Below are 26313 nucleotides of genomic sequence, written 5' to 3'. Positions count from 1 at the left end.
ACCATCGGGCTTCGTCCTAAAGGACACTCGATCCTTTTAGAACAATAAGATTGGAAAATCTCATTAAAGTGTAGAACATTACTTTTAGCAGATTTATCTCCGTAATGTAGAAAAGGCTGATTAATCTACTTTTGTATGTATTGATCTTCACTCAATAGTCAATAGCAGCTGAATATGAGGTAAAACAGCGCTCTGGACTCCAAGGCTTTTGGCGGACTTCGTAAATCATGTTGACAAGAGTAATAACTTTTCTTTCTTTTTTTTTCAACATCAATAATTCTGTAGAGTACACAGCATTTACAACAAATGGGGGTTTGTTTTTCAAATCTCCTCCCAAATCTTTTCTGAAGCTTTATAAAGTGCAGAGCAATTTGAAAATTTGGAACTGAGTATTATTGAAGTACAGTGTATTATTTTGTCGCCTTATACCAGAGCCTCCTCAAACATTCTGCTCTGTGTCCCCAAAGATAACGCGACAGAGCCCGCGATAACGTCATTACCATACAGATATCAGCTTACAGGAGATTTTTAATTATCAATCATGTTAGGTTAAACCTGATAAGGTGGAGAGTTTAGAAACATTACAAAGAAAATTAAAATTTTAACTATAAATAACTCGATTTTTCTCTCTTTCAATTGCATCAGTCATCACTTGTAAATACTTCTGAAGTCTGAGGAGCAGACTTTGACTAAACCGCTGTGAATGTTCTACTCGGTGACACCTAACACAAAAACGGTCCGCCCATTTTCTGACAAGGGATGTTTACTCTCAATAGAACACATAACTTATGTTATAATTCGACAAAAATGTACTGTACTTTATTGATACATGGTCTATTTAGTAAATTATAAAATAAAAGAAGAGGAAATCCGCCGAAAAGGTGATAAAAATAACATTTTATTAAAAGAATTCATATTAAAACTTATCTTTAATATAATCGAAGTATAATATTTTCTTAATGAAGTTATACAGGAGAAAAAATATTTGAATATCGTAAAATTTTATAAAAAAGCATTTTTAATATAATTCTATATTTCAAAATCAATTGTTTTCTAAAAAGTTCAGAAAATTTCAACCACTATAAGCATAATACTTAGTACTCGAGGGTTTTTCTTTAAATCGATTTCTGATAGACATTTAAAAGTATTGTAAGGTATTACCTGTTTTGAGAAGCAAGCCTCGATAAATTGTGATGTCGAGTTTTATCTACTCATTATAGGAGAAGGGAGGAAATGTACCAGCCTAGTTAGGAAATACACAGTAATATCGCGTTCTAATCACCAACCTTGCACGTTCGTTGAGTAATTATTCGCCAAGGATGCAATCTCATGCTCTTCATATCTGAATATAACAACGGTCTACATTCTGGAGGTTTATTTTAAATTTTAAGATATTCTAAAGTGTTCTGGGAGTTGTCTTGAGTTTTATCATTACTATGATTCGAATACGATGCTGCGTTTTTGATTGACAGATGGGGGCGTGGCACTTTGGCGCCCATGAATGAAGGATACTAAGTGGGTGAGGACTGGAATTGAATTACATTTATATAAAAAGATAAGAAAAAACAAACAGCCCATGGGAATGTATACATTTGTGTGTTTGGGAAGTGATATACTACTATTAGACGATTTTTTTAAGAACCAAAAGAGTTGGTTAAAATAGTTTTACTTTAATCTGCGAGGGAAGATATGCTCTGTGGAGGCCAATAGCTCTATTACATTGTAGTGTTTTGATGATGGAAGTTGCCAACTAGTATGTCTAAATTAGCTAATGGTTTAATTTCACGAGGTTGAAGCAGGCCATAACAAGATCATAGAACGTAAAACTCTTATGTAGAGTTCATAACATCCATTTTACCTTGGCCAGTTCTTTGACAATTTATATATTGGAGAGTGCTGCAATTTTATCAATTGTTAGCATTGTAATATTGTTTCCTCTTTAAATATCAGCCTGTTCACTTATTCAAAGATATAGAGTTATAGATATCTCAGAGATTCTCTCTCGCGCGCACTCGCGGATTTGTTGAGCTCTAGATACATACGTCTCTATTGAATTCTAAATTCATGATATATACGATAATGTATCAATTAATTTACACGGTTTTATATCAAATAAGATAATTGTATATAACCTTTGTTTATATTTTCTGAATACATGTTTGTAAGTTGGTTTTTAAAACCTCTTGCATATCAAGGATGTGAAGGCGTGATAATTTTACAATGCGGGACTGTGGTTTCCTATAGCTCAAAAGGGAACCGCCTCGGTAGTAATGCTACATATTTCTCGCTATCTGTGGTATTTACAAACCATATGCAATATAATTTTAAAAGTTGTGATAACGACCCCGCTCTACAGGAAAAAAGTGGCCGTAAAGTGTAGCCCAGAGGCCAGTTTCACAAAACTATCTTACAACTAAGATCTGTCTTAAGACCAAAATTTGTCATAAGATCCATCATAGCTGTTTCACAAAACTGTCATATCTTAAGATTGTTAGAAATCTTAAGACATCCAGATATACCGAACTATGCCTTGCTAAGAGATATAGGTAGGTTATCCGGAGGGAACGTGGTTTGAGGGACTGAAACAATCTATTCGACTATATGGAGGATGTGGACATCATTGATAAGCTTCGTATACCGCGACAGGCAATCTTTATTATGAACTCAGTATTCGTTTAGAATATCCCACAGCTAACTTTTTCCTACTTCTCCTTTGAGTCCATTCATTACTTTCTAACGAAAGTAGAATACTATTAAATAACACACTGTGTGGAATTAGCAACGACACGCTGCAACTATTTAATACTGGGCATATTAAATGTACAAATACATCATTGTATATCATATATCATAAAGTTGGATTAAATAATTTTACTTAAAAACGCATTTCATAAAATTTTAAACTCATGTGTTTAGCTGCCCGTGTCGTCCTAAACTGGTATTTAACACCTATGCATTCCCTTCTAAAGAACCACGTGACACAAACAGGTATTCGAATGAAAACCTTGTAATTCCGAACAAGTAATTCATTATTGCACCAAGTAGATATTGATTTCTGTCTAATTCGTACATCAAACGAAAGAAATTACATTTTCTCTGTCAAGCCTTGTCCACTTTTTCTTCATTTCTTCCCCCGACCGGACATAATCTGTTGACATCTCCCCAAGTTTACTTCATAACATTGAAACTGTAGTTTTGTTTTACTAACAAATGTCTTTTCTTTTCTCCACCTCGTCAAACAATACTGATATTTCAGCAACTGAAAAGTTTGGACATTGTTTCATAGACATCTTAAATCTTTTGACACCGATTTGTCTGTGTGCATGCACACGGACTTCGTAGCGCCATGTGGTCACAAGTAAACGTATTCGAATACCGTTCATTTATTGATTGTAGACACAAAAGCAGTGTTGGGTGAATCTATTTCTTCACGTTTTTGGTTAGTTTTCGTACAATTTCATTTCATTCAGTTATTGGCTTTTTCACATGGGAATTTTTTGTTTGTTTGTATTCAGTACATGTATATTATTTTGTTGAATAAAACAAGTGCGGCGTTGCTAACTTGTAACAAACACATCATTTTTCTTTATATTTCAAATTAGTTAAGCAAATGTTTTATTTTCGGAGGAGAGGAATGGGGGAGAAAACAAATATATATATACATGTATATATATATATATATATGTGTGTCAGACTTTGATAAAGTGTTTCTATAAAAATATCATTCAATGTTTTCATTTTTGTATCACAATTTCTTAAACCAAATAGTACACAAACCGAGTGTAAATACAAATTAAAGTGTAAGTTCAAATGATTTAAAAAAGAAGTACACAACACTGCTTTTGTGTTACATTACATAATTTTCAAGGTCTGATATTCCACTTTAAAATGAATCTTTAAAAAAAAGTGGGGGTTGGAGATAAAAAAAAATTGAATTATTGACGAAAATACTGAATTTTTATACAAAATTTCGAGTAAATTAATTAAAACTTTTTTTTAAGAATCGGTGTTCTGTTTGGAAAAATATATCCACCAAGTTAATGAATTACAACATTTGAACTAGTTCCAAGTCTCAACTACCTGTATCATAAATTATAAAACTGAAATACACGTATAGGGGTATAAAAATAGACGATAAATTGGATGAAACAGAAACTGTTATACCATGCAGAATTAGAACTTTTTGATTAGTGAATCCTTCCGCCACAAAATATAGTCCCTGTCAAACCCTTTCAAAATTTGAATTGACACAAAATTTTCAACTGGATAGGGTTCAGCAATAGATGTGTAATATATTTGCACCAATGGGATCAGTATTGAACCAGTGAATACTTATAGTTGTAGCATCCTGCGCAGTTGTACTCAAAAGCTCAGGAGCTAACTTCCTTAGGATAGTTTTGTGAGACCGGCCCAGCCTTTTTATTGGGTGATAAAAATGCTATCAACAATTACATCTGGTAGATGCCTGTTTCTCAGGATAATAATTGACGATAATCTTAAGTGTTAAGGAGGCATTCTACATCGTCATTATTTTATCTTTAGAAAAAAGTAGACAAAAACAAAGTGTTATAAAAGATTTAAAAATTGATAACAAAGATATTTTAAAAACTAGCGACATAATGTATGCTATGTGCAATTTCTATGAAAACTTATATTCTTCCCAAAATATATCGGATGACGAAATTGATGACTACTTACAATCTGTTGAACTAGAAAATGAAATGAGTGATAATGACATACAATTACGTGAAGAATTTCCATCACTTGAAGAATGCACAGAAGCTATTAATAATTTAAAACTAAATAAATCACCTGGTTTAAATGGCTTAACAAATGAATTTTACCAGTGCTTCTGGAATTATATCAAAGATTTATTCTATGACTCTAAAAAAATATCTATAAAAATAATCAACTAAGCTATACACAGAGATTAGCTGTAATTTCTCTAATCTTTAAAAAAGGAGATACAAAAGACTTGAAAAACTATAGACAAATAAGTTTAACAAACACTGATTATAAAATTATATCATTTATATTTGCAAAAAGACTTCAAAAGGTTTTAGATAATCTGATGAATAAAAACCAGTCGGCGTATATCAAAGGTCGATATATTGGAGAGAATGCTAGACTAATTTTAGACACTTTAGAAGACGTCGAAGAATCAGCTGATAAAGGAATTTTGCTATTTGTAGATTTTGAAAAAGCTTTTGACTCTGTCGAATGGAATTTCATGTTCAAAACATTAACAAAATTCAAATTAAAGGAAAATTTTCGAAAATGGATTAGAATATTGTATACAAACCCAATATTTAGGTTAAAAAATAATGGTTGGATATCTAAAACCTGCAACATGAAACGAGGGATACGACAGGGATGTCCATTTTCTTTAATATTATACCTATTTGTAGCTGAAATCCTGCATGGTTATGAAACCAAAAAAGAATACACACGTATTTGGAATAAAAACCTCTCAATTTGGTGAGGAAATAAAACATGCTCATCATGCAGATGATCTCACTTTAAAAAAAAAATGAATTAAATGAAAGAAGCTTTGAAAGAATTGAAAATTTTCTGTAAAAATGCAGGATCTAAAGTGAATATTAATAAAACAGAATGCATATTAACTGGTACTTTAAAAGACACAACAAATGAAATGTTTGTTATAAAAGAAAACACTGAGTCTTTTCTATATAGCGCTTCTTGATATACTAATTAATCAAATTACAAGTATTCCACCTCTTCCCGTCTTTACGGAAAATCTATCAAAATCACCCATGAATGTCTATGCATATAGATCTATACGTATAAGAGAGAGAAAGGACCGATAACTCTGTGGAAGAGAATGCAACATTGATCAACTGAATATTTGTTTCTCTAAGCACAGTACTACTGTCAGTAGTGTGATAAATAGGCCTATATCTCAGAAGTTCACATATCTGTGTGCATGTGTTGTAGTTTGGTTGGTTATTTTTTTTTGTTGGTTATTTTTGGTTGTTTTCTCTCTCTCTCTCTCTCTCTCTCTCTCTCTCTCTCTCTCTCTCTCTCTCTCTCTCTCTCTCTCTCTCTCTCTCTCTCTCTCTCTCTCTCTCTCTCTCCCCACTGTTTTTGCTCATGGAAAAATTACGGAACTGTACAGACAAATCAAACCGAGTTATAGTTCATGTCTTTTTTTCTTTCTTTCGAGGGGGGGGGGGTTAGGCATCGTCGCAAACCACGGTAGAAGCACCCGTGGGTAACCGACGATGGGGGGGGGGGGGGGGGGGGGGTTGGGGGGGGGTTAGGTATTTAACCTATCAAAATTCCAAAATCCCCGGATCCGCCCCTTTATTCGAAGAACGCCACAGCTGCACACGAGGGAATAATATTTTTCAGAACTTTTTCTGTTGAAATGTATTTCATTTTCAATTTTATAAACATCAATATTTTTAGAAGGTTTATATATTTCATCAATATTTTAAAAATCAAAGCTCAGCCAGGTGATTCTCTGCGGAGTATGTATACAATCATTACTTCCGGTTGTAATGGATTCTTGAGCGCGAGCTTGAGTGGAAAATGCAGAACATTTGGGAAAATTGAACGTCTGAACAATATAGAATAAGCCTTCAAAATGATGGAATTAAATCTTACACGGGTGGACTACGTCCAGGTAAACGCAAAGTACATATACAAGTTTCAAAGGGCATGAGCTGTAAATGTGATGTCAATCCTTTCTCTCTCAAAATTTCTCAATCGTCATATGGCATAGGAATCTATCAATGACTAATGAAAACATATATTTTGTACAAAAACAAGAGAAACCTATTAAAACTACAGTAGATAACCGCTTTTAGTGTAAAGAAATATATGTCTATTTATATGGCACGCCAAATTCACAAAAATGAGCTAAACATAGTTTCACAGTTGATAAACTAGGTTTATCGACTGTAAACTATAGTTTACGGACCGTAAACTATAGTTAACGACTTTAATTTATATTTCACGTCTGTAAACCATAGTTAACAGATAATCTATGTTTCACAAGCTTAAACTATGAAAACAATCATTAGCGATTGCAAAACATAGTTTATCTGATAAATAGGGTTTCACGATTGTAAACTACGGTTTACAAGTCTAAATTATTATTAATGAATGCAAATGATAGTTTGCGGTTTGTAAGATATAGTTTATAGTCATTTAATGTGCCGAATTCACAAAAAAGTGATAAACACAGTTTTGTCAGATATAGTTTATAGTCATTTAATGTGCCAAATTCACAAAAAAGTGATAAACAGTTTTGTTTAATATAGTTTATGAGTAAAAATGGCAGTTAGCTATAGTTTACGATCAAAAACTATAATTAACGAATGTTAAACATAGTTTATTTGATAAATATAGTATCACAATTTATGAAACTAGGATTAACAATTGTGAACTATAGTTAACGAATGTAAATTATAGTTTACAAATTATGTGAATCTGTATTTATCAGCAAAATCTATTGTTAATGTTTATTTAAAGATAAACTTGGAGTAGCATTTGTAAAGTATAGTTTACAACCGTTAAATATAGTTTTACGGATGAAAACTATAGTTAACGAATCATTAACTATAGTTTACGGCCCGTAAACTATAGTTTACAGTCGATAAACCTAGTTTATCAACTGTGAAACTATGTTTAGCTCATTTTTGTGAATTTGGCGTGCCATATATTTATAATCACCAATTAAAATTACCTATCTATGCATGTGCCTGCTTTAAGGTAAAAAGTGTTTGAAATAATTAGATACTGGTGTTATTACTGAAAATATATGCTATAGAACAAGTTTCATTGCATTGAATTTTTGGCAACAAAATGAAAGCTAATAATTTTGATAGTATATGGCCATGTGGGGCCAGGATCATCATCCATTAATTGATAATATATCTGGTTATGTGTCTTTAAAAGGGACTGATTCACGATTTTACCCAAAATTTTGTTTTTCACTTTTAATGATCAAAATCTACTGTCTTATGTGTTTGAAAGATTTCACATGAAAATTAAGGTGATACATCATCACAGAAACTCATTTTAGAGAGTTTATTATTTGTTTTGTAAACAAAGATTTCGGTATGCTATTGCTTACGAATTTTTCAAAAGAAATGGATATCGATCTAAGTATTATCATATCTCTCACATTTCAAGCATTTTTGGGGTGAAATGTGTCATCTAAAAGTTAAAATTTGTGACTATGCAAAATTAAGATGCATTATATTACAAAATCAATAGTTCACTTGTTTGTTTGTTTACATAAAAAGACTCGAGTCTTTGTTTACATAACACATATTTAAGGCTAAAATATTACATTTATTCTTGCATTCAGAAGGTCAAAATTTTGTCTGTCAACATTAAATGAGCTATATTTCTAATGTTTAACTTCAAAAATGAAAAATATTTTTATCAAAAATCGTGAACCAGTCCCTTTAAATTAGACCAATATGTTGGTTTCGAAATACGTCCGAGTTATTTCCGTACATAATAAGGCGTGAAACAATTTGTTTACATGCGGGAGTGGGACAAATATTCATCATTGCATACGTGAATCTGCTCAGTAAGTTTTTTATACGCAGTTCCATCACCTGAAGTCGACTGGTACACAAAATAAGTAAGTGTTAAGTATTCAGGGAGTAATTAAATACATGGAATTCTTATTATATCACATTATTTTGTTGCTCGTACATATCATATCCAGTACTATTACTTGCAAATATGATAATGTTTTTATGTTTCCACTTTAGTAAAATATTTCTTTCAATAGTATTTTGTATTTTCAACATTTATATATTTAAAAAGAAGCCGCTTTTAATACAATCTTCCTCACTGACTGTAGGTCCACTCTGTCCCACTTTGTCATTCAAAGTTCCGCTAAATGCACCTCCTACACAGAAGAGCTCTTATCTCGAAACTGGCGAATAAGAATGTGTATTTGTTTTGTTTTTAATTATAGGTGGGTGTCACATCCAGTAAATCATTACGACTCCTTCCTCCTCAGGTGCCTGGCAAACCACAGAGGGTATTTATTTCTTGTTTTGCTATTACTTTTCTGTTCATTGTTTTGAATAAGATAAAGAATGTTTAGGGCATTTTGATCATTATAAGATTGCTGAAAGATATTATAATACAATAGTTGCCACTGATTATGGTGTAAAAGGGAGAAAATGAGTGAATAAAAAGCACTGGTGTGAGATGATGATTGGCAGCAATGACAGAAATTAATTTTGACATGATTTAGTGTTGTAATGTGTGCTGGACATCTTAGTTGAATGTATCATTGTTAAAAAGTAATAAAGGAATAATGATGTATGAGTCATGGTGAAGATATCATGGATTATTATCAATGTACTGTTTAATGATGCTAAATGAAATATGTGTTTAGATTGTTGTGGGAGACCACAATGGAGAGCTCCAGTGTCTGGGAATGAAGAAAGGGGAACCAGTGGTAAGAAGACGATAAAGGGACTCTCAAAATAATATGCATGTAGTAATTAAAAATTGTTGTGATCTTCCAGTTAATTAAGTTAATTATTCCACATAAAGCAGTTAAAGCTGTATAATCTGTAACACCCCCCCCCCCCCCCCCCCCCTTGAGCATAACACATTCTTCTAATGCAGCTGAAGTAGTTTAAAGGTTGTCAACTTTCCCTAAATTACATGCCTAAAAACATTTCCTTAAAAAAAAATGCTGGAAAGATCATTTATAAAATAAATTTAGTGAGATAACATTCTAAATACATGTGTTGATGATGTTGGGAACTCATGCAGATGTACACCACTTTGATGTAAGTAGAATAAAAGCATGGAGTCAGGAAAAATAAAATATAGTTGTCCAGGTTTGCCACCAGATTAATCACCAAATAAACTTTTACACGAGTTTGTAAAGCACACCAATGTTCTTACATATGTATCCATGTTTGAAATGGTCATCTGACTGGTTTTTTTAATGGTCGAGTCATGAGTAGTTGTTTTTAAACACCGATTTGAAACTAAAACATGTTGGATATCCTTTTCTATGCATACGTGGAACAAGTTAACAACGTTTTATTTTCAATTTTTAGCCAGTGTTCAATGCCACCCTCAAAAAGAAGATAACTAGAGTGGAGTTAGCGGGACCAGTAGGAGGAACAAGGGAAAGAATCTTCGCAGCTTCAGGGTCAGAGATCAAAGGGTTCACTAAGAAGGGGAAGAACTTCCTCACCTTTGACACTAGTCTGGCAGAACCAATTCAGACAATGTAAATGAATGCATAATTATTTTGAGTAAACTATTTCATTTAATTGCAAAGTTTTAATTTTCATGCTTTGATAAATTCATTCTGGAACCATGATCCATCTTCTCACTTATTTATGGTAATGCTATCATGCTTTTTGTAATATACTATTATATATATACAGGTTCGTTGAGGGAGCTGAGCTGTTTACTTGTGGTAACTTTGTATACAATCATTACCACGATTGTAAGGATGCCAACCACTTCCTGTCTGCCGACAGTATTTGTGATGTCATATGTATACCGACCAATAAAGTACCAGAGGTCACACCAGTGCTGGCTTGTCAGGACAGGGTGTTAAGGGTCTTGCAGGTGGGTCACATATCCCTCTCTCAAGGAGAACTATTTTACCCATCCTTATTGACAGTGTACCTTTCCAGCCTATAGTATTCTAATTTTGTCTCTGCTGTCTGTACTTTGCGTACAGTCACTGACCATGAGGTCACCAGGGTGTTTATTTCCTTTGTTTTACTAGTATGGGCGCCCTCACCGATTTGAATCCCTTTTAAACAAGAGAATCAAAATCAAACATTTTGACCCAACAAAGATAAGTAATTGACTGTATTATATGTTTGTGGACTAAATTTGATTTTAGGACTCTGATCTACTCTATGAAGTGGAGGTTCCTGGCCCCCCTGCAGTGATGCAGCTCTATGGAAATGATGGAGGTAAGTAGCTGTGATTTAGTGAACTGTGAAACCATTGAAATACAGTTAGATCATCTTTACTCTGTCATTACAAAAAAAGGTAAGCTACCATTTGCAATGAAATATTTATATTTAAGTCTACATTATCACATTCCTAAACTTTAAAATTTGTAAATGAATCCTTTTTCTACTAATATGTGTAGGCAATGAATTTGAATTTTGTCATTGAATTTCAATATGGTATCCTGCAGTTCATACTTTTAGTAGTTATTGCAATACTGTTATCATTACTCTCATTTATCATTACACTTACATTGTCATTACATTAAAGTTTACTATACATTTCTGTTATCACTACACTCATGTTATAATTACACTCATATTGTTACACTTATGATTACATTTATGTGTATATTACACCTGTTTTTGTTTTGTTATTGATTAATGTTGTCATTATGCTTGTTTCTCATCCACACCTGTTGTCATTACACCTATGTGAGATCATGAGTGTGGTGACAACATAAGTGTAATGATAATAAAAGTGTAAGAATAATAAAAGTGTAATGACAAGATTAGTGTAATGATAATAAAAGTGTAAGAATAATAAAAGTGTAATGACAAGATTAGTGTAATGATAATAAAAGTGTAAGAATAATAAAAGTGTAAGAATAATAAAAGTGTAATGACAAGATTAGTGTAATGATAATAAAAGTGTAACAATAATAAAAGTGTAACAATAATAAAAGTGTAACAATAATAAAAATATAATGACAACATGAGTGTAATGATGATAAAAATATAATGACAACATGAGTGTAATGATGATAAAAATATAATGACAACATGAGTGTAATGATGATAAAAATATAATGACAACATGAGTGTAATGATGATAAAAATATAATGACAACATGAGTGCGGTGGCTATATGACAGTAATGACATCCATGTAGTCATTGTATTTGTTGCCATTACACTTCGGATTTTGCTCAAACTTGTGTTACAATTTACCAGGGGATGAAGGCGATGAGATTTTGTATGGGACATCGGATGGGAGAGTCGGTCTTGTTCAGATTGGAAGGTGCGCAGTACATCGTTTGACAGCTGTTGTATTTAAATATTTTTCAGTTAAGTTTACTACTTTGCTAAAAATAGGTTATGATATTTAAAAGGAAACAATTTGTTGATTTTAGAATGGCCCCCTCACATCGTTGGGAATTACCAAATGAAAAACGCAGTGGAGGTAAGTATGAGAGTGCTGGTTTTTGTCATATGATAAATGTAAGAGGAGACGTATTGTATGGTGATGTTTAAATTGACCATAGATTCAGTTATAAGGGGTTCATATTTCATCATTTGAGGATTGTCATTCTTAATGATTTGTTCTCTGTCTGCTGTTGGTAGTTATTTTAATTCATCCGCACCAGGAATAATTTTTACAATATTTTTTGATTCGGGGGCATATAGTTTTTGGCCTGTCCATCTTTCTGTTTGTCTGTGGCAAAAAACTTTTACCTGGTCATATCTTTTACACCATAAGAGGTAGAACTTTCATATTTGTATTTCTTGTGGGAAGACCTTTCCATTGACACCAAAATCTTTGACCTTGTGACCTTAACATTGACCTTTGACTTGGATCCACTGTGTTGCAATCCAGGGGCATCAGTGTTTCACAAACACATCTTGTTTCATTAATAGGAGTTTTAGCCCTTGACAGTTATGACATCACAGCAGATGGTGTCCTTGACCTAATTGTTGGGAGAGATGACGGACTGGTGGAAATCTACAGCTATGATGAATCTGATGAACCCATATTTAGATTTAAACATGTAAGTATAACAAACCTATTTATTATCGATGTGTGTAATTATTTTCTTCATACACAGCAGGGTTAAGGTGTCCCGAGTAAAGTTAAAGCAAACATCATAAAATGTACCTCAGTAACTTCACACTGTATGACGTCACAATATAAAAGTACGTCATGACGTACAGGTCTCTAGTTGTATCGCGGGGAAAATGTCATAATATTTTCTTGTTATTTTCCTCCGTTATGCAGTGTTCAAGCTATATATATTTAAATCTGTTTGTCAGATGATTTTTTTTCAGTACTTTGATGATATATAAGTCATGTTTTTATATATAGTATGCACTACAGTAATCTTTATATTACATTGTGACCTTGATATCGCCCCCGATGTATATAGTCATTTAGAATAAAGAAAGCCAACATGTGTACATATCGACTTGGCACAGGTGAAAGATGACAATATTTTATTTCGATCAAGGCATATATTCCTAAAGGTAACTTGTTGCAGATTTAGGATTTTGATACGAAGGTAGGATATTTTGCCTCGTTTAGATAAGATTTGGCAGTCAATGTGAGAAATGCCCAACATTTGAGTCGAGATTATGGAAATTGCTATATATGAGAGGATATTGTACTGGCCCGGATCACTTTTTAAATTTATCACATCAATGTCAACATATCAAGCCCAAACTGCAAATGATTTGAGTACAACTTTCACCTGTGCCAAGGTGATAAACAACTGAAAGTCTCTTTGGTTAAAAATAGCTCTACGCCACTTATAAATATGACGACGTAATAAATAAGGGAGGGATTTCCCCACGTGATACGATGTTTGTTTATGTATTGACAAATGATTTTTACTAAAAATATGCGATGCGTGGAAGAATTTTACTTTAATTTGAATATGCTGTTATTACTTGTTATTTTACTCAGGACACGTACCTTAATCCCGCTATGTATTAAAAAATTATTGATTTTTCAGCTCATGTCAGTCAATGCATATGTATTACTTCTAATACAAAATTGTCATGAACATGAATTTGTAATAAAATATTGGTTGAAAAAAAACAAAGGAAATTTGTCAACCTAAGATTCTGTGGGATGATTCTGTTCTGTTCACCTCAGTATAAGTCATTTCATATTCGTGATACCACTGAAAAAAAGTTATGACTGTTACAACATTTATACACATATATGTATAGGATCCAAGAGGGAAAAAAAGGGTACAATTTTGTACTTGTCAGTTTTATTTTCCAGCAATTAAGTGAGAGTGTGACCGCTGTACAGGGTGGAGTAATAGCCACACAAGGATATGACGAGATCGTTTGCTCTACGTATGCAGGTAAAACAGATTTAGAACAAGTTCATAAAGTTCACTGTCCAAGTCTCTTTGGATTCATAATGTTCAAACTTTTATTATTTAAAAGTGTCATAAAGAAATACATACATGTATTCATTTATGCACTTCAAAGGAAAAAAATGTAATGTAAAGTTTATTAGTTCCTAAATGCTGAATGAACATTCATTCATGTTATAATCACGTAACCATGTATTCCCATACCACAAGAAAATTATATAAATTTAACAATGAAAGTGATACATGTACTTAACTGCACATCTGACATAAATATGTAGAGTCACTGTTGATTTAGGTATTAAATTAAATACGTGACTTTTGTTTCGGTCTGTGTACATGGTAACTAACTGACTGAGTGATTGCAGGCTGGATCAGTGCTCTGACATCTGAGCCCAATGTCAAAGAATCAGGGCCAGATGTCTATCATCTCTCTGACCAGGGGCGTGAAAAAATTATTGGTCTTAGGTAACATGGGTCTCACGGCTTGATTGGCTTCCTGCACAGAGTTTGCAGCATTTCTCCTGTGAAATCAATGCTCTAGACTGCCAGATGTTTTATACATGTAGTTTTTATTTGTGTGGGGTTATTTTTTCATAGATATTTGTTTGTTAAAGTAGAAATGAGAATAAAAATAACAAAACTGCTCTCTTTTTCAAGTCTTAATTCTCAATTTAAGGCTTTATATTGTTTATTTTTGAAGTAATTATTTCTGCAGCTCTAGAGCAGTGTGGGTTGAATTTTCCCACTTTGTCTCAGTGAATTACTAATTATTTCTTATTCAGTCTTGGTGAACCTTGGACTCTTCTCCTCCCCAACTATACATGTATTTCACCTCCATATTAATCTGCATATGTAAATTGATCTATGTATACCATATATATAATTCTTCACTTCAGTGAACATGCATACAATCACCTCTGCTTTCCACTTGAATAACCAACTGAAAAAAAAGGAGCATGACAGGAACTGAGTGATTAATTTAGCAACCGCTGTAGAATCACACATATTTTAGGGGGAGGGGGGTGGGTGGGCAATTTTTCACAATATGAGGAGCATGAAAATTAGACTGCCATAATTATTCAGTAATAGGGGACTTAATTTTGTGGGTGAAGCATTGTATGAAAATTAGACTGACATGATTATTCAGTAATAGGGGACTTAATTTTGTGGGTGAAGCAATTTGTATGAAAATTAGACGGCCATAATTATTCAGTGTTTTATAGCTGTAGCATACAGTTTACATAATTTACTTTTCTGTGATTTACAGTAAAAGTAAAGACATCAGTATCCCTGAGAAAGAAAAATTGGGACCAAATTAAGTTTGATTTAAAAAAATGATTTTTTATGCTTGATGAAATAGTTCAGACAAGAGTTACAGTTCCTGGCATGCCCCTGTCCTTTTTTTCTACACGATTTTGATTACACTGGTTGATGTGCACAGGTTGGGTGTTGGGTTTGACCTCAGAACAAATGTCCAAAGGCCTCAGCTCCACTCCCGTAACCCCAGACAATGCCGCCAAAGTCAAAATCAGCGCCCTAAAGTAGGTATTTGGGTCCACAGAAAAAAACGTGTTTGTATAACTTGCAATGCACTTGGTAAGTATCGTACTCAAGAAATTGCACAGGTCAGCAAATTCTAGTATGATTAAGTAATTTGGTATCGTTCTTTCGGACCTTAAATTAATTTGGAAAATTCTAAAATTTCTGGTTTTTGTATCATGAGAAATCAAACAGCCAGGTAACTAGAGTGGTATTTTATTTCAAGCCTAATGCATTTATCCAATGCAATTTGATAGTGCATAGAAATTTAAAAAAAATATTGGATCAAGATCTGAGACACCGGTTGCACATTTGATGTGAAGTTTGATGTTAAGTATGAATTCAGCTTATCAAAGGTTGTGAATAAACTTAATGAGAAAGCAAAATGAAAGGGGTATGAATCTATGACCCATGGAATTACATTGGGTTATTGTTATTTAAGAGGTACTACCAGGTACCTTAAACTACCTTTAATGAAAGTTTTGCATATTGAATTTCTTATTTTGATCAATTCTTTTTAATCTAAAGAAATATATGTGCTGTGTACAGAGTGTATATTTATAAAGAGAATTTTGGTTTTATTTTGCTTGAATGCTTATGTAGATTTTAGAAATTTGCACATCTTTTCCTTCGTGAAATTTATATATTATCTGTAGTTTCCATGATATGTGTTGTTAATATATTTTTATCCAACCTATAATTGCTATTTTCAATATATTACAATATTTAGAGGTGAACTTGAAGAACTACAGCAGAAAGTAATGACAGAGCGAGAGAAGTACCAGCAAACAGCCACCAGTAAAACTGCAATATCGGCAGTACCTCACTTTGACATTAACGATAAATTTGTACTGAATCGTGAGGACGCCAGTTATACCTTGAGTTTGGAACTACAGCTCCCGATCGACAACGTTTTGCTACAGGTGAAGCTTTATGTTTCTTCAGTAGTTCCTTGTAGCAGTAATAGTTTCATGTTTTCCATAAATTGTGTAAACAACGACTCAACTAATCATTGCAGAATCAATTATAACACTTTTATGAGAATGTATTCATTTTCCGAAGATTACTCTTAACACTATACATATATACAGTTGTAGTTTACGCATTTGCAAGATGTATCTGGTCTTACTTTCAGAGTGATGTTCCAATAGACCTTTTGGATGTGGAGAAAAATTCGGCTGTAGTCAGCTACAGTGCTTGTGTTCCAGAGGTTAATACTGCATTTCAATTTTCTGATTACATTTAAATGATTTACTGATTACATTAAATTTACTCATTACATTTTTTTGATTCACTAATTACATCAAATTTTAACATTTAATTGATTTACTAATTACATGTACATTTAATTGACTGCTTATATCTAATCTTTTGAGAGTTTAAATTCATGCAGTTCAAAATAAATAAGAGCTTCAACTTTGCTACAGTGGTCTTGTATACATTACCATACAATGTGCGTTTTCTGTGGTTGTCCATTTGTTATGGATAGGAATAATCCGCAAAAATACATATTGATGCACATAATATGTACGTCTGTATAGATGAAATGCAACCGCAAACATTGCAACGCAGAATATAATTTGCTACCATTTAGGGATCAAATCACTAAAAGTTCCAACCACAGAAAATACCCATTATATGGTGGTCATTTGCCACTTTTGAAGTTTGGTGCATTAATTGGAGGTCTTGTCCTTTACACAGGAAGGTAATTTTCTGTTGGCGACCTATCGCTGTCAGGCAAACACCACTCGTCTGGAGTTGAAGATCCGCTCTATTGAGGGACAATACGGAACACTCCAGGCTTATGTCACCCCCAGGGTGCAGCCCAAGACGTGTCAAGTCAAGCAGTACCAGATCAAACCACTCTCCCTCCATCAGAGGACCCATGTTTTTGATGACAACAGGTCTTGTAATGTGTTCTTCTACTGGTTAAAATCTATTACCATTATCAGAGCTGTTTACTTGTACGGATTGTCCGTATTTTCCACGGATTTTAAAGTCAAAATACGCTCTACAGATTCACATTATGAATCTACGATTTTCCACGAATTTGGGGGAAAAAATCAGTTTCCGATCAGTATGATGAAAATAAACCTTGTCAATTGAATTAACTGGTTTCCCGCTGATTAGTCCAAGGAGAGAAGCGAGGTCAATAGGGAACCAGTTTAGTCAATTAAAGTTGCCATTGTGTAAAGCGCACCATTGATACTGATTTATGTCAAACTTTTAAAAAAGCATGGATGGCGAATGTCAGATTGACGAGAATGCAAACGAAACATCCAAACCCATTCAGAGGTTCAAAACAAGAAAAAAAAATATGCCCTAATTTTAAGGATTCATACAGAGTGCTTTGGCCATGCCTCCAACAATCGAAGAAAGGTCACATGGTGTTTTGTAGTGTGTACAACATGGACTTCAGCTGCGGTCACGGAAGCATAAATGACTGCTACAGACACGTTCAGAGTAAACAACTTAAAGACCTATCGAAGCTGAAAGTGTCTAATAAGTCAAAGACAAGATTCATGGATATTTCTAACATTTATTCAATATGGAGTATTTATTTTCGTTCCATATTTTATTAAGTTCAAATTGTTTTGAAATTAAGGGATAAATGGTATGGATGTAGGGAATATAATCTAAACGAAATTTATTGAACAAAGAGCAAGGTCAAAATTATTACAACCGGCAACCTTCTACAAGGAGATAACCTCGTGGACTCTATAAAAAAATATTTTATCAAAATGCTGTGGTACATGTATTTTATAAAATGTGACAGATTTAAAGAATGATGGAAAACCATGATAATTACACATTGCAAAATACAAAAACAACAGTAAACAGCAACATCCTATTTATATGACAACAAGGAGTTGTTCATATAAAAAAGGGTTTAACAACCCGCGTAGCATTTTTTGCTATATTCAACTTTTATACTGACAAATTGCTCAAAATACTGACAACTTGGTTCTGGAATACTGACATCAGTTGGACGGGGTAAACAGATCTGCATTATAGATGTGTTTTATGGCAACAGGTTTCATGATTAGTTTGTTTATTGGTTGATTTCTGATAAAATTTTGAAATAAAAACATTGAACAAGGTAATGTGTTTTAACATATACATTTGCTTACATTATTACAGGCCATTGAACACTATTAAGTTATCGGGTCCATTCAGTTTGGCAGAGGTTCACTCTTGGGTCAACTTCTGTCTCCCCGAGTTACCGGAAAGAACGCCACCTGGTGATTGTATCACATTTCATTTTGTGTCAACATTCCTGGACACTCAACTCGAGTGTGTGTACAGGTGAGTGGTGTTTGTAGAATGTTCCTCAATACTCAACTCGAGTGTGTGTACAGGTGAGTGGTGTTTGTAGAATGTTCCTCTATACTCAACTCGAGTGTGTGTACAGTGCACAATGTTCTAAGATACTCAGCTTGAGTGTTTTATACAGGTGAGTGGTGTTTAGTAAGCAGAACTCAGGTTTAGCTTGTTTATAGGGAAATGACATGATATGAAACTGTAAAAAGTACAGTGATTCTCAAACACTGATAATGCAGTGCTAGACCTGGCAATACATGAATTGTGATATGTTGTTCCATTTACTTGTGTATATAGCATTTTTCAGTTTTTAAAAGATATATATATAGATATAGATATATATATGATGTTGTACATGTATTCATTATTATCATAAAGTTGGTATATTTGCTTTCATTTTTAGGAAAGGATGTTATATAGTAAGGGCATAATTTGACCCCCTAAAATATTCAATAAATCATGTAAATGTATCTAAAAGATAAAAATAAATAAGTCATGTACTCCGATGTGTTTGATTTTTTTAAGGGAAAAAAACCAAGACACTCTTAAAAGTGATTTTTTTTCCAGTGTGAATAAACCACAAAAGAAGATAAAATGCCTCGGGTTACAAGAAAAGAAATGATCGAAAATCATAACATGATATCATTGTTTTGTCACACAAGAATTGAAGTTTTTTGGGGGGGGGGGGGGGGGATTTCAAATGAGTTCCTATTTTTAGACACCAAATTAAGCCTCTAGCTTCTATATAGCTCTCTGGTACATAATGTAGAATTTGTAATTTTAAATTAACACATTTCATCAACTTTTGCCAGGACGGGATTTGACGGGTTTGTATTGCGTTCCTGTTCTGCACGTGTGTGTCTGTTTATGCACGATGGTATTTGGTTTACTTTAGCACTCCCTCTGAATTCCAATTTGAGCTAGGTTCCTTTGTTCTATCAACCAATTGTAAATAATTCATCACTCTCACAGACGCATCATTTGAGACAGAAACTTGTTGTTTGATACTCGTTTTCATGCTCTTTGTGCATCACACCAATTCCTTTACCTGATGGTAGTGAATCATTAGAAACTTTCATGTGTACCCATATTCAATTCCTAACATTCATTCAAGTCATGTCGCTTTTTAAAAGTTGAAAATGGTATTTGATTCTGTTTTAAGCATATAATGTAAAAAGAAGAATTATATTTACATTTACAATGTTTTTGCTTTTGATATCTTTACCAATTGAAAGGATAGCCATTTCCTGATGAATGTTAACAATGTGCATATGAATCTTGCAAAATGCAATACGACTATTTTAACAGTAGGGAATGAATGTAAAATGTAAATATAAAAAATAAATTTCATTTTTGAAAATACATGAGGGTATGAACAGCAATGCTTCATGCCAGCATACTTTTCACAAAGCACCAATGTGCTTCGTGAAGTATGCTTGCGTAAAGTATTGCAATTCATGTCCTCATGTATATTCAAAAATGAAATTTATTTCTCAAATGATTTTTTTATATATTTCTGTTCACTGACATTTAACGAAGTAAGCATCAGTTAATTACTGATAACTATATATAGTTAAAGCTTCTGGTTCTAATGCAGACATACACAAACCCTATCTGTAATATATATACAACATTAAACTCCTAAAACACTTCAAAGTATTTAAAACTCTGTGTATACCAAATATAATACACAATGCTTCATGCTTGTCTGCAATTCATTGTTACACATGTTGGTACCTGCCATTGTGTGGTTTGTGAAGGTTTATCCATCCGTGACTGTGTATTGCATGCTGGGAAATGTAACCAAAGGATACGGAGCAGCAGAATGTCTTAATCAGCTTAATCAGAGCAACACAGTGCATGGACAACAATGTTAATAAAATACACTGGGATTTATAAAAGATAATTACATGTACCTGCTTCACATATACAGTATCTACATCAATTCTCTTTATTACAAAACATGGAAGTTAGAATGGTTTTTCTGTTTGAATTTAAAGTTATGTTTTGTACTTTTCTATTATGGAGTACAGTTCCTGTATTTGTTATTGTTCATTCTGACATTTTGTATATTGCACTTCAGTTGACTTAATGTAGTTGTAATGAATGGTTTTACTTGTAAATTTCCACTGACAGTTTGTGTAAAGGATCAATTTATTTTTGACAGTGGTAGTAATGCCAAGGTCACCAAAAAAGGTGAAGCTATATTTAGATCTGACAACATCTCAACAATTTCCATTCTGAAGGACGTTTTGACGAAGGAAGCTACGAAAAAGAAAATCAGCCTCAACATTACCTATGGTAAATATCGTAATTGAATAGGAATATACATGGATTGCTGATATTTATATTTTCATTCAAGTTTCAAAGGAAGTCTGCCATTATAACAATGTAGTATTCCTCCGGGACTGGTTCACAATTTTTGAACAAAATATTTTTTATTTTTGATGTTAAATATTAAAAGTATTACTCATTTAATGTTGACAACCAAAATTTTGACCTTCTGAATGCAAGAATAAAAGCTATATTTTAGCCTTTAATATGTGTTATGTAAACAAAGACTCGAGTCTTTTTATGTATACAAACAAACCAGTGAAATCTTAATTTTGTAATATAAAGCATCTTAATTTTGCATAGTCGCACATTTTAACTTTTAAATGACACATTTTACCCAAAGAGTGCTTGAAATGTGAAAGTTATATAAACTTAGATCGATATTCATTTCTTTTGGAAATTTTGTAAACAATAACATACCACAATCTTTGTTTGCAAAACAAATAATGAACTCTCTAAAATGAGTGTCTGTGACAATGTATAACCTTAATCTTTATGTGAAATCTTTTAAACATATTAGACAGTAGATTTTGATCATTAAAAGTGAAAAATTAAATTTGAGGGGAAATCGTGATTCAGTCAGGCACACACTGCATTATGGTCAATGTTCTTTAAAATGCCATGTAAATTAGAGAGTGAATGAAACTGACATTTTTTTGTTAATACAATAAAAGATATCCATAATGAAGTATGTGTAGTTAAGAGAGGCCATTTTCAACAGCACCAGTGATTTTTGTTAACAGAAATAAATGAGGACTCTATCCCCTACACCCTGAATCTGATTCACCCAAAACTGGAGTACCAACTTCTACTGGCCAAGAAGGTTCAGCTCATCGATGGTCTCAAGGTATGTTACAAATTAACCTTTGGTTCTGTTGAACCAACTGGCATAGAAACTCTTGACCTTTGAACCAAGTGAATTTACCTGGACCAAGTGTACCCTCAGAGTAGATTAGGTTTCAAACTAAGTTTTTAAATCAGTTCTGACACTAAAGCTGTGTAATACAATTGCAACAAATGAAAAGTTTGAATTAAATTACAAAAGAATATTAGAAGGACTGGAGTTAGCAATGGCAACAAATGGGGCTATATGATTAAAATATTTTGCTAAATTAAAAACAAGAGTAAGTAAAATACAACAGTAAGTAGAATAGATAAAATAGTACAGGAGAGGAAACATCATAGGACATTAAAAGAAATGGAATAAGTAAAATACTAAGTAAAGTAGTACAGTAAATGAAATAAATATAATAGTGCCGTTAATAAAAGAGCGTAGACAATTAAATATTTTGTGTCATCAAATAGTACGGTAAACAACAGTACAGAAAATGAAATATTTGCATATGCATTAGATAGTAGATATGATAGTATATTGAATAAAATAATAAAGGAAATGAAAAAGTAATATAATAAAGTAAGATAATAGTGAAAGATTTGGTACAGTGGATAAAATAATACAGGCATAAAGGAATATAGTTAGGAACAGGAGAGTGATATATTTGTACAACGAACATTTTCTTGGATACTAGACTGAATACGGTGTGTGAGAACAGTTGTTTTGAGTTCCAGAATTTAAGTCTCTGTATTGGAGTATTTCATTAATGATCGACAAATGTCAGTGAGTAATAAATTAAAACAGATAGCACTACTGCACCTGTACGAGCAGGTCATTCCAGACTTGAGGGAAAGCTCATCGTCGCAAACCACGCCTATTGTCTTTGTTTACACAAGGTGTGCTACTGGACTCAGTAACTGTGGCTAGCAACGATGGGGACAGCTTTGATGGATAGGACATAGATATTGCACTGGCAGACTTCAACTGTATAATATAGACGAGTTCTAAGCACTTTTTATTGTATATGGACTTCAGAAACAATTGGAAAGTTCACAGAACTTATGTATTGATCATATTTGTCATTTAGAATTCTGTGCATTAAAAAAACACATGTGCACGATATCCAAAAATCAGTATGTGTATCTTGTTTTGACCTCAGAATCGGAGGACATTTCTACGGAAGCCGATAGGTGCCAAGGTGTAGAATTAATATTCAATTTAACTGGCGGCCGCCACTTAATTTATGTGGCGGCCGCCACTTAATCTAACTGGCGGCCACCATATAAATTAACTGGCAGCCGCCAGTTAATTTATATGGCGGCCGCAACTAATTAACTGGCAGCTGCCAGTTAATTTATCTGGCGGCCGCCACTTAATTGATATTCAATTCCTCTCTCTCCCCCCCTCTCTCTCAAAATCAAAGGGGTGCAATCCCTTTACTCCAATACTTAGTAATATGTATGTGATATACAATTAAGAGCATTATTGTTTTTCGATTGTGCTGTATACAACTCTTTATAAATGTTCTCGATATCAAATGTCAACAGATTCGTGCATGAGCAAATCTTCATTTGTACATGCCTGTAAACCGTATGGTTTTATGCTAATAAACTGAACTGAACTTAATATACCAATGTATCAGGCACATAGAACCAGGGTGCTGACCATTCACTTTTTGACGTTCTTTTTTTAATTTTCATACGCAAACTAAGTTATTTTCACATGTGAAATAAGATTAATTGGCTGACTAACCCCCATCCTCTTCTTTTGGTGGTAGTAATGAATGGTAAAAATGTAATAATGAATGAATTGACGAATTGAAGGACGAATTGAGCCCCTTCCCTCCAATTTAGGAGTATGAAGTTTTGGCAAAAGAGAAATTTTTAGGTTCCTTTTCTGCTTGTCAACAATTGTAGAAGACAATTTCTCCTCCGACTATCCCAAAACTTTGAAAAACGATCCTACGTGTTTGTACTATTCTAAATCTTTCCAAAATAATCACTCAGTAATATGATCGAGTTAATTAAATTGTTTTTGAAATTGGCAGCCGCCATGTATAAATTAAGTGGCAGCCGCCAGATAAATTAAGTGTCGGCTGCCAGATGAATTAAGTGGCGGCTGCTAATTAAATGAATATTAATTCTATACCCTGGCACCTATCGGCTTCCGTACATTTCCCTATGACCAATAAATTCCCATGTCATCCAATACCAAACTTAAAATCTATCGGGGTCTTACAAATTGAATGCTGGTATAAAGTTTATAGGTTATACCAGAAAGAGTCAGGTAGTCATTTCCAGTTAGGCGGACATGATTAGAAAGGATCAAATACACTTTTGCAGGTTTTGACTCCACCCCTAAGGTCCCAAGTACACATACATGTAGTTGGGAAAGCGAAAGTTCACAAAATGGTTGATATTGTTCAGTAGTAATTTCATCTGATGACAATGGACAGACAGGGTCAGTTTCTCCATTGTAAAATATCAAAGTTGCTGGTACTTTCTATAATCTCAATTTATCTCTGGTTATGTTTATGTGGTTTAAGGAGCTCCAGGTTCATGAGAATGACACCAGTTTTATGTCCCCGGAGTACAAACAGATTTTGGAGGATGCTGAGGAACTCCAGGCAGAATTTAAAAGACAGCCATGTCACCTTGAGAGACTCTATGGTAGGTCTTGTGAATATCAGCTACTGTAAAAGTGGTTATTTAGGTGTGGGGGGAAATTTACAATAATTATGGGTGACGGGTGGTTTCGTCCCAATTACATATTCGCACCTAGTGGATTCGCACCTTTACCTGTACACCCCAAGTGGATTCGTCCCGAGTGGTTTCGCCCCCATTGAGTATGTAGCAACAGTGGTCGGAACGATTGATTAGTGCATACTCTCCGTTAACGACGAGCAATTGAATTGAATTGAAATTAGGGGATGAATGCTATATATTAATTTACTGACGCCCAAGGTATGTTCATTTTGATCATTATACCAACAATTTTTGGATGTTTATATATGGCAACAGTAGTTGGGACGATTGATCAGAGCATACTCTCTTTTAACAATGAGCAATTGAATTGAAATTAATGAATACTATACAGTATATTAATTTACCGACTTCCAAACTATGTCCATTTCTATCATTATACCAAGAATTTTTGCCATGGCAAGTTGCATTCATTGTGGAAAATCAGTAAGTAAAAATTATCATATGAAACAGAATTAGCATTATGTAGATAAAATTAGTGTGTCTATTATGTGATTTTATTAATCTTAGATATATTTATATAAATCTCAAAATGAAGAATTCAATTTATAACATAAACTTAAAGCAGCAATATTTATTTGAAAGTAGTTGATCATTTTAAGAAAGTGAATTTTGAGATATGTTATATCGTTATAATTTTAAGATATGTTAAATTGTTATATTATTGGGGCGAAACCACTCGATTAGTACATCGGGGCGAAACCACTCGACTATAAGGCAATATTCTACCTTATGTTACCTGTATTGAAATAGGGACGAAACCACTTGGTGCGAATCCACTAGGTGCGAATATGTAATTGGGACGAAACCACCCGCATTCATAATTATGCAGTCATGTAATAAGTGCGTAAATTTCCCCCATATAGTTATAAATACATTGTATTCGAAATAATATACATGTATGTTATATTCAGTTACTGCATATTTTCCCCCCTCCATTTTACAGTATATCCTGTAGAACATATAAGTTCATCAGTTTTGATACCTCTGTTATTCAAGAGGAAATGTTGCTTGGGGGTGGGGGGGGGGGGGGGGGGGGGATCTCCACACACTTCTTTGTACATGTAATGTTTACCTTATTTTCAGGAATGATCACCGATTTGTACATAGATAAATTCAAGTTCAAAGGTCAGAATGTTAAAGGGCGAGTTCCAGCATTATTGGAGGTCCTAGATAACTATGATTTACAAACTTTAGTGGAATTTTTTGAATCTGGATGAGACTGAAAGGACTTTCATTCAACATGTGTCAAAGATATCGCCCATCAGTGCTGCCAGTGATGTTGTTCATAACTAGTGGACAAACTGATGTTACGTCCGTCCATGCACTTGTCCATTGTGAAATGTTTTGATATGTGTCTTTGATAAACTTTAAATACAACTTTCCAGAAATGTCGTGTAATATGTAATAAATGCAATCTTTTTAACATTA

The 26313-nt window shown here is 33.4% G+C and overlaps 2 protein-coding genes across 8 annotated transcripts in view; one reads left to right on the top strand and one right to left on the bottom strand.

The window, feature by feature from the left end:
* Window positions 1-1433, bottom strand: part of LOC125679189 (mucin-2-like) — a 5426-nt gene extending 3993 nt beyond the window's left edge. The window contains exon 1 of one of the 3 annotated variants that reach the window (XM_048918193.2): window positions 1287-1433. In XM_048918193.2, the coding sequence (XP_048774150.2) occupies window positions 1287-1340 (54 nt within the window). In that variant the 5' untranslated portion in view covers window positions 1341-1433. The other 2 variants (XM_048918194.2, XM_056155365.1) reach the window with 2 other exon arrangements.
* The window catches only part of LOC125679190 (Bardet-Biedl syndrome 7 protein homolog), a 26887-nt gene extending 574 nt beyond the window's left edge, over window positions 1-26313 (top strand). The window contains exons 1-20 of one of the 5 annotated variants that reach the window (XM_048918195.2): window positions 6492-6646; window positions 8963-9028; window positions 9392-9454; window positions 10071-10246; window positions 10407-10593; window positions 10877-10949; window positions 11942-12008; window positions 12121-12170; window positions 12626-12756; window positions 13992-14076; window positions 15533-15632; window positions 16361-16553; window positions 16766-16840; window positions 17332-17534; window positions 18772-18936; window positions 19764-19778; window positions 21119-21252; window positions 22029-22132; window positions 24666-24789; window positions 25969-26313. In XM_048918195.2, coding sequence (XP_048774152.1) covers window positions 6608-6646; window positions 8963-9028; window positions 9392-9454; window positions 10071-10246; window positions 10407-10593; window positions 10877-10949; window positions 11942-12008; window positions 12121-12170; window positions 12626-12756; window positions 13992-14076; window positions 15533-15632; window positions 16361-16553; window positions 16766-16840; window positions 17332-17534; window positions 18772-18936; window positions 19764-19778; window positions 21119-21252; window positions 22029-22132; window positions 24666-24789; window positions 25969-26102 — 2184 coding nt within the window. In that variant the 5' untranslated portion in view covers window positions 6492-6607 and the 3' untranslated portion in view covers window positions 26103-26313. Of the gene's footprint in view, window positions 1-6491; window positions 6647-8962; window positions 9029-9391; window positions 9455-10070; window positions 10247-10406; window positions 10594-10876; window positions 10950-11941; window positions 12009-12120; window positions 12171-12625; window positions 12757-13991; window positions 14077-14456; window positions 14557-15532; window positions 15633-16360; window positions 16554-16765; window positions 16841-17331; window positions 17535-18771; window positions 18937-19763; window positions 19779-21118; window positions 21253-22028; window positions 22133-24665; window positions 24790-25968 lie in introns of those variants that run through there. The other 4 variants (XM_048918196.2, XM_048918198.2, XM_048918197.2 and 1 more) reach the window with 4 other exon arrangements.

The sequence above is a fragment of the Ostrea edulis genome, chromosome 2 (assembly GCF_947568905.1).
Source record: "Ostrea edulis chromosome 2, xbOstEdul1.1, whole genome shotgun sequence".
Taxonomy (NCBI): Eukaryota; Metazoa; Mollusca; class Bivalvia; order Ostreida; family Ostreidae; genus Ostrea; species Ostrea edulis.
This window is presented reverse-complemented; position numbering and strand designations above follow the sequence as displayed.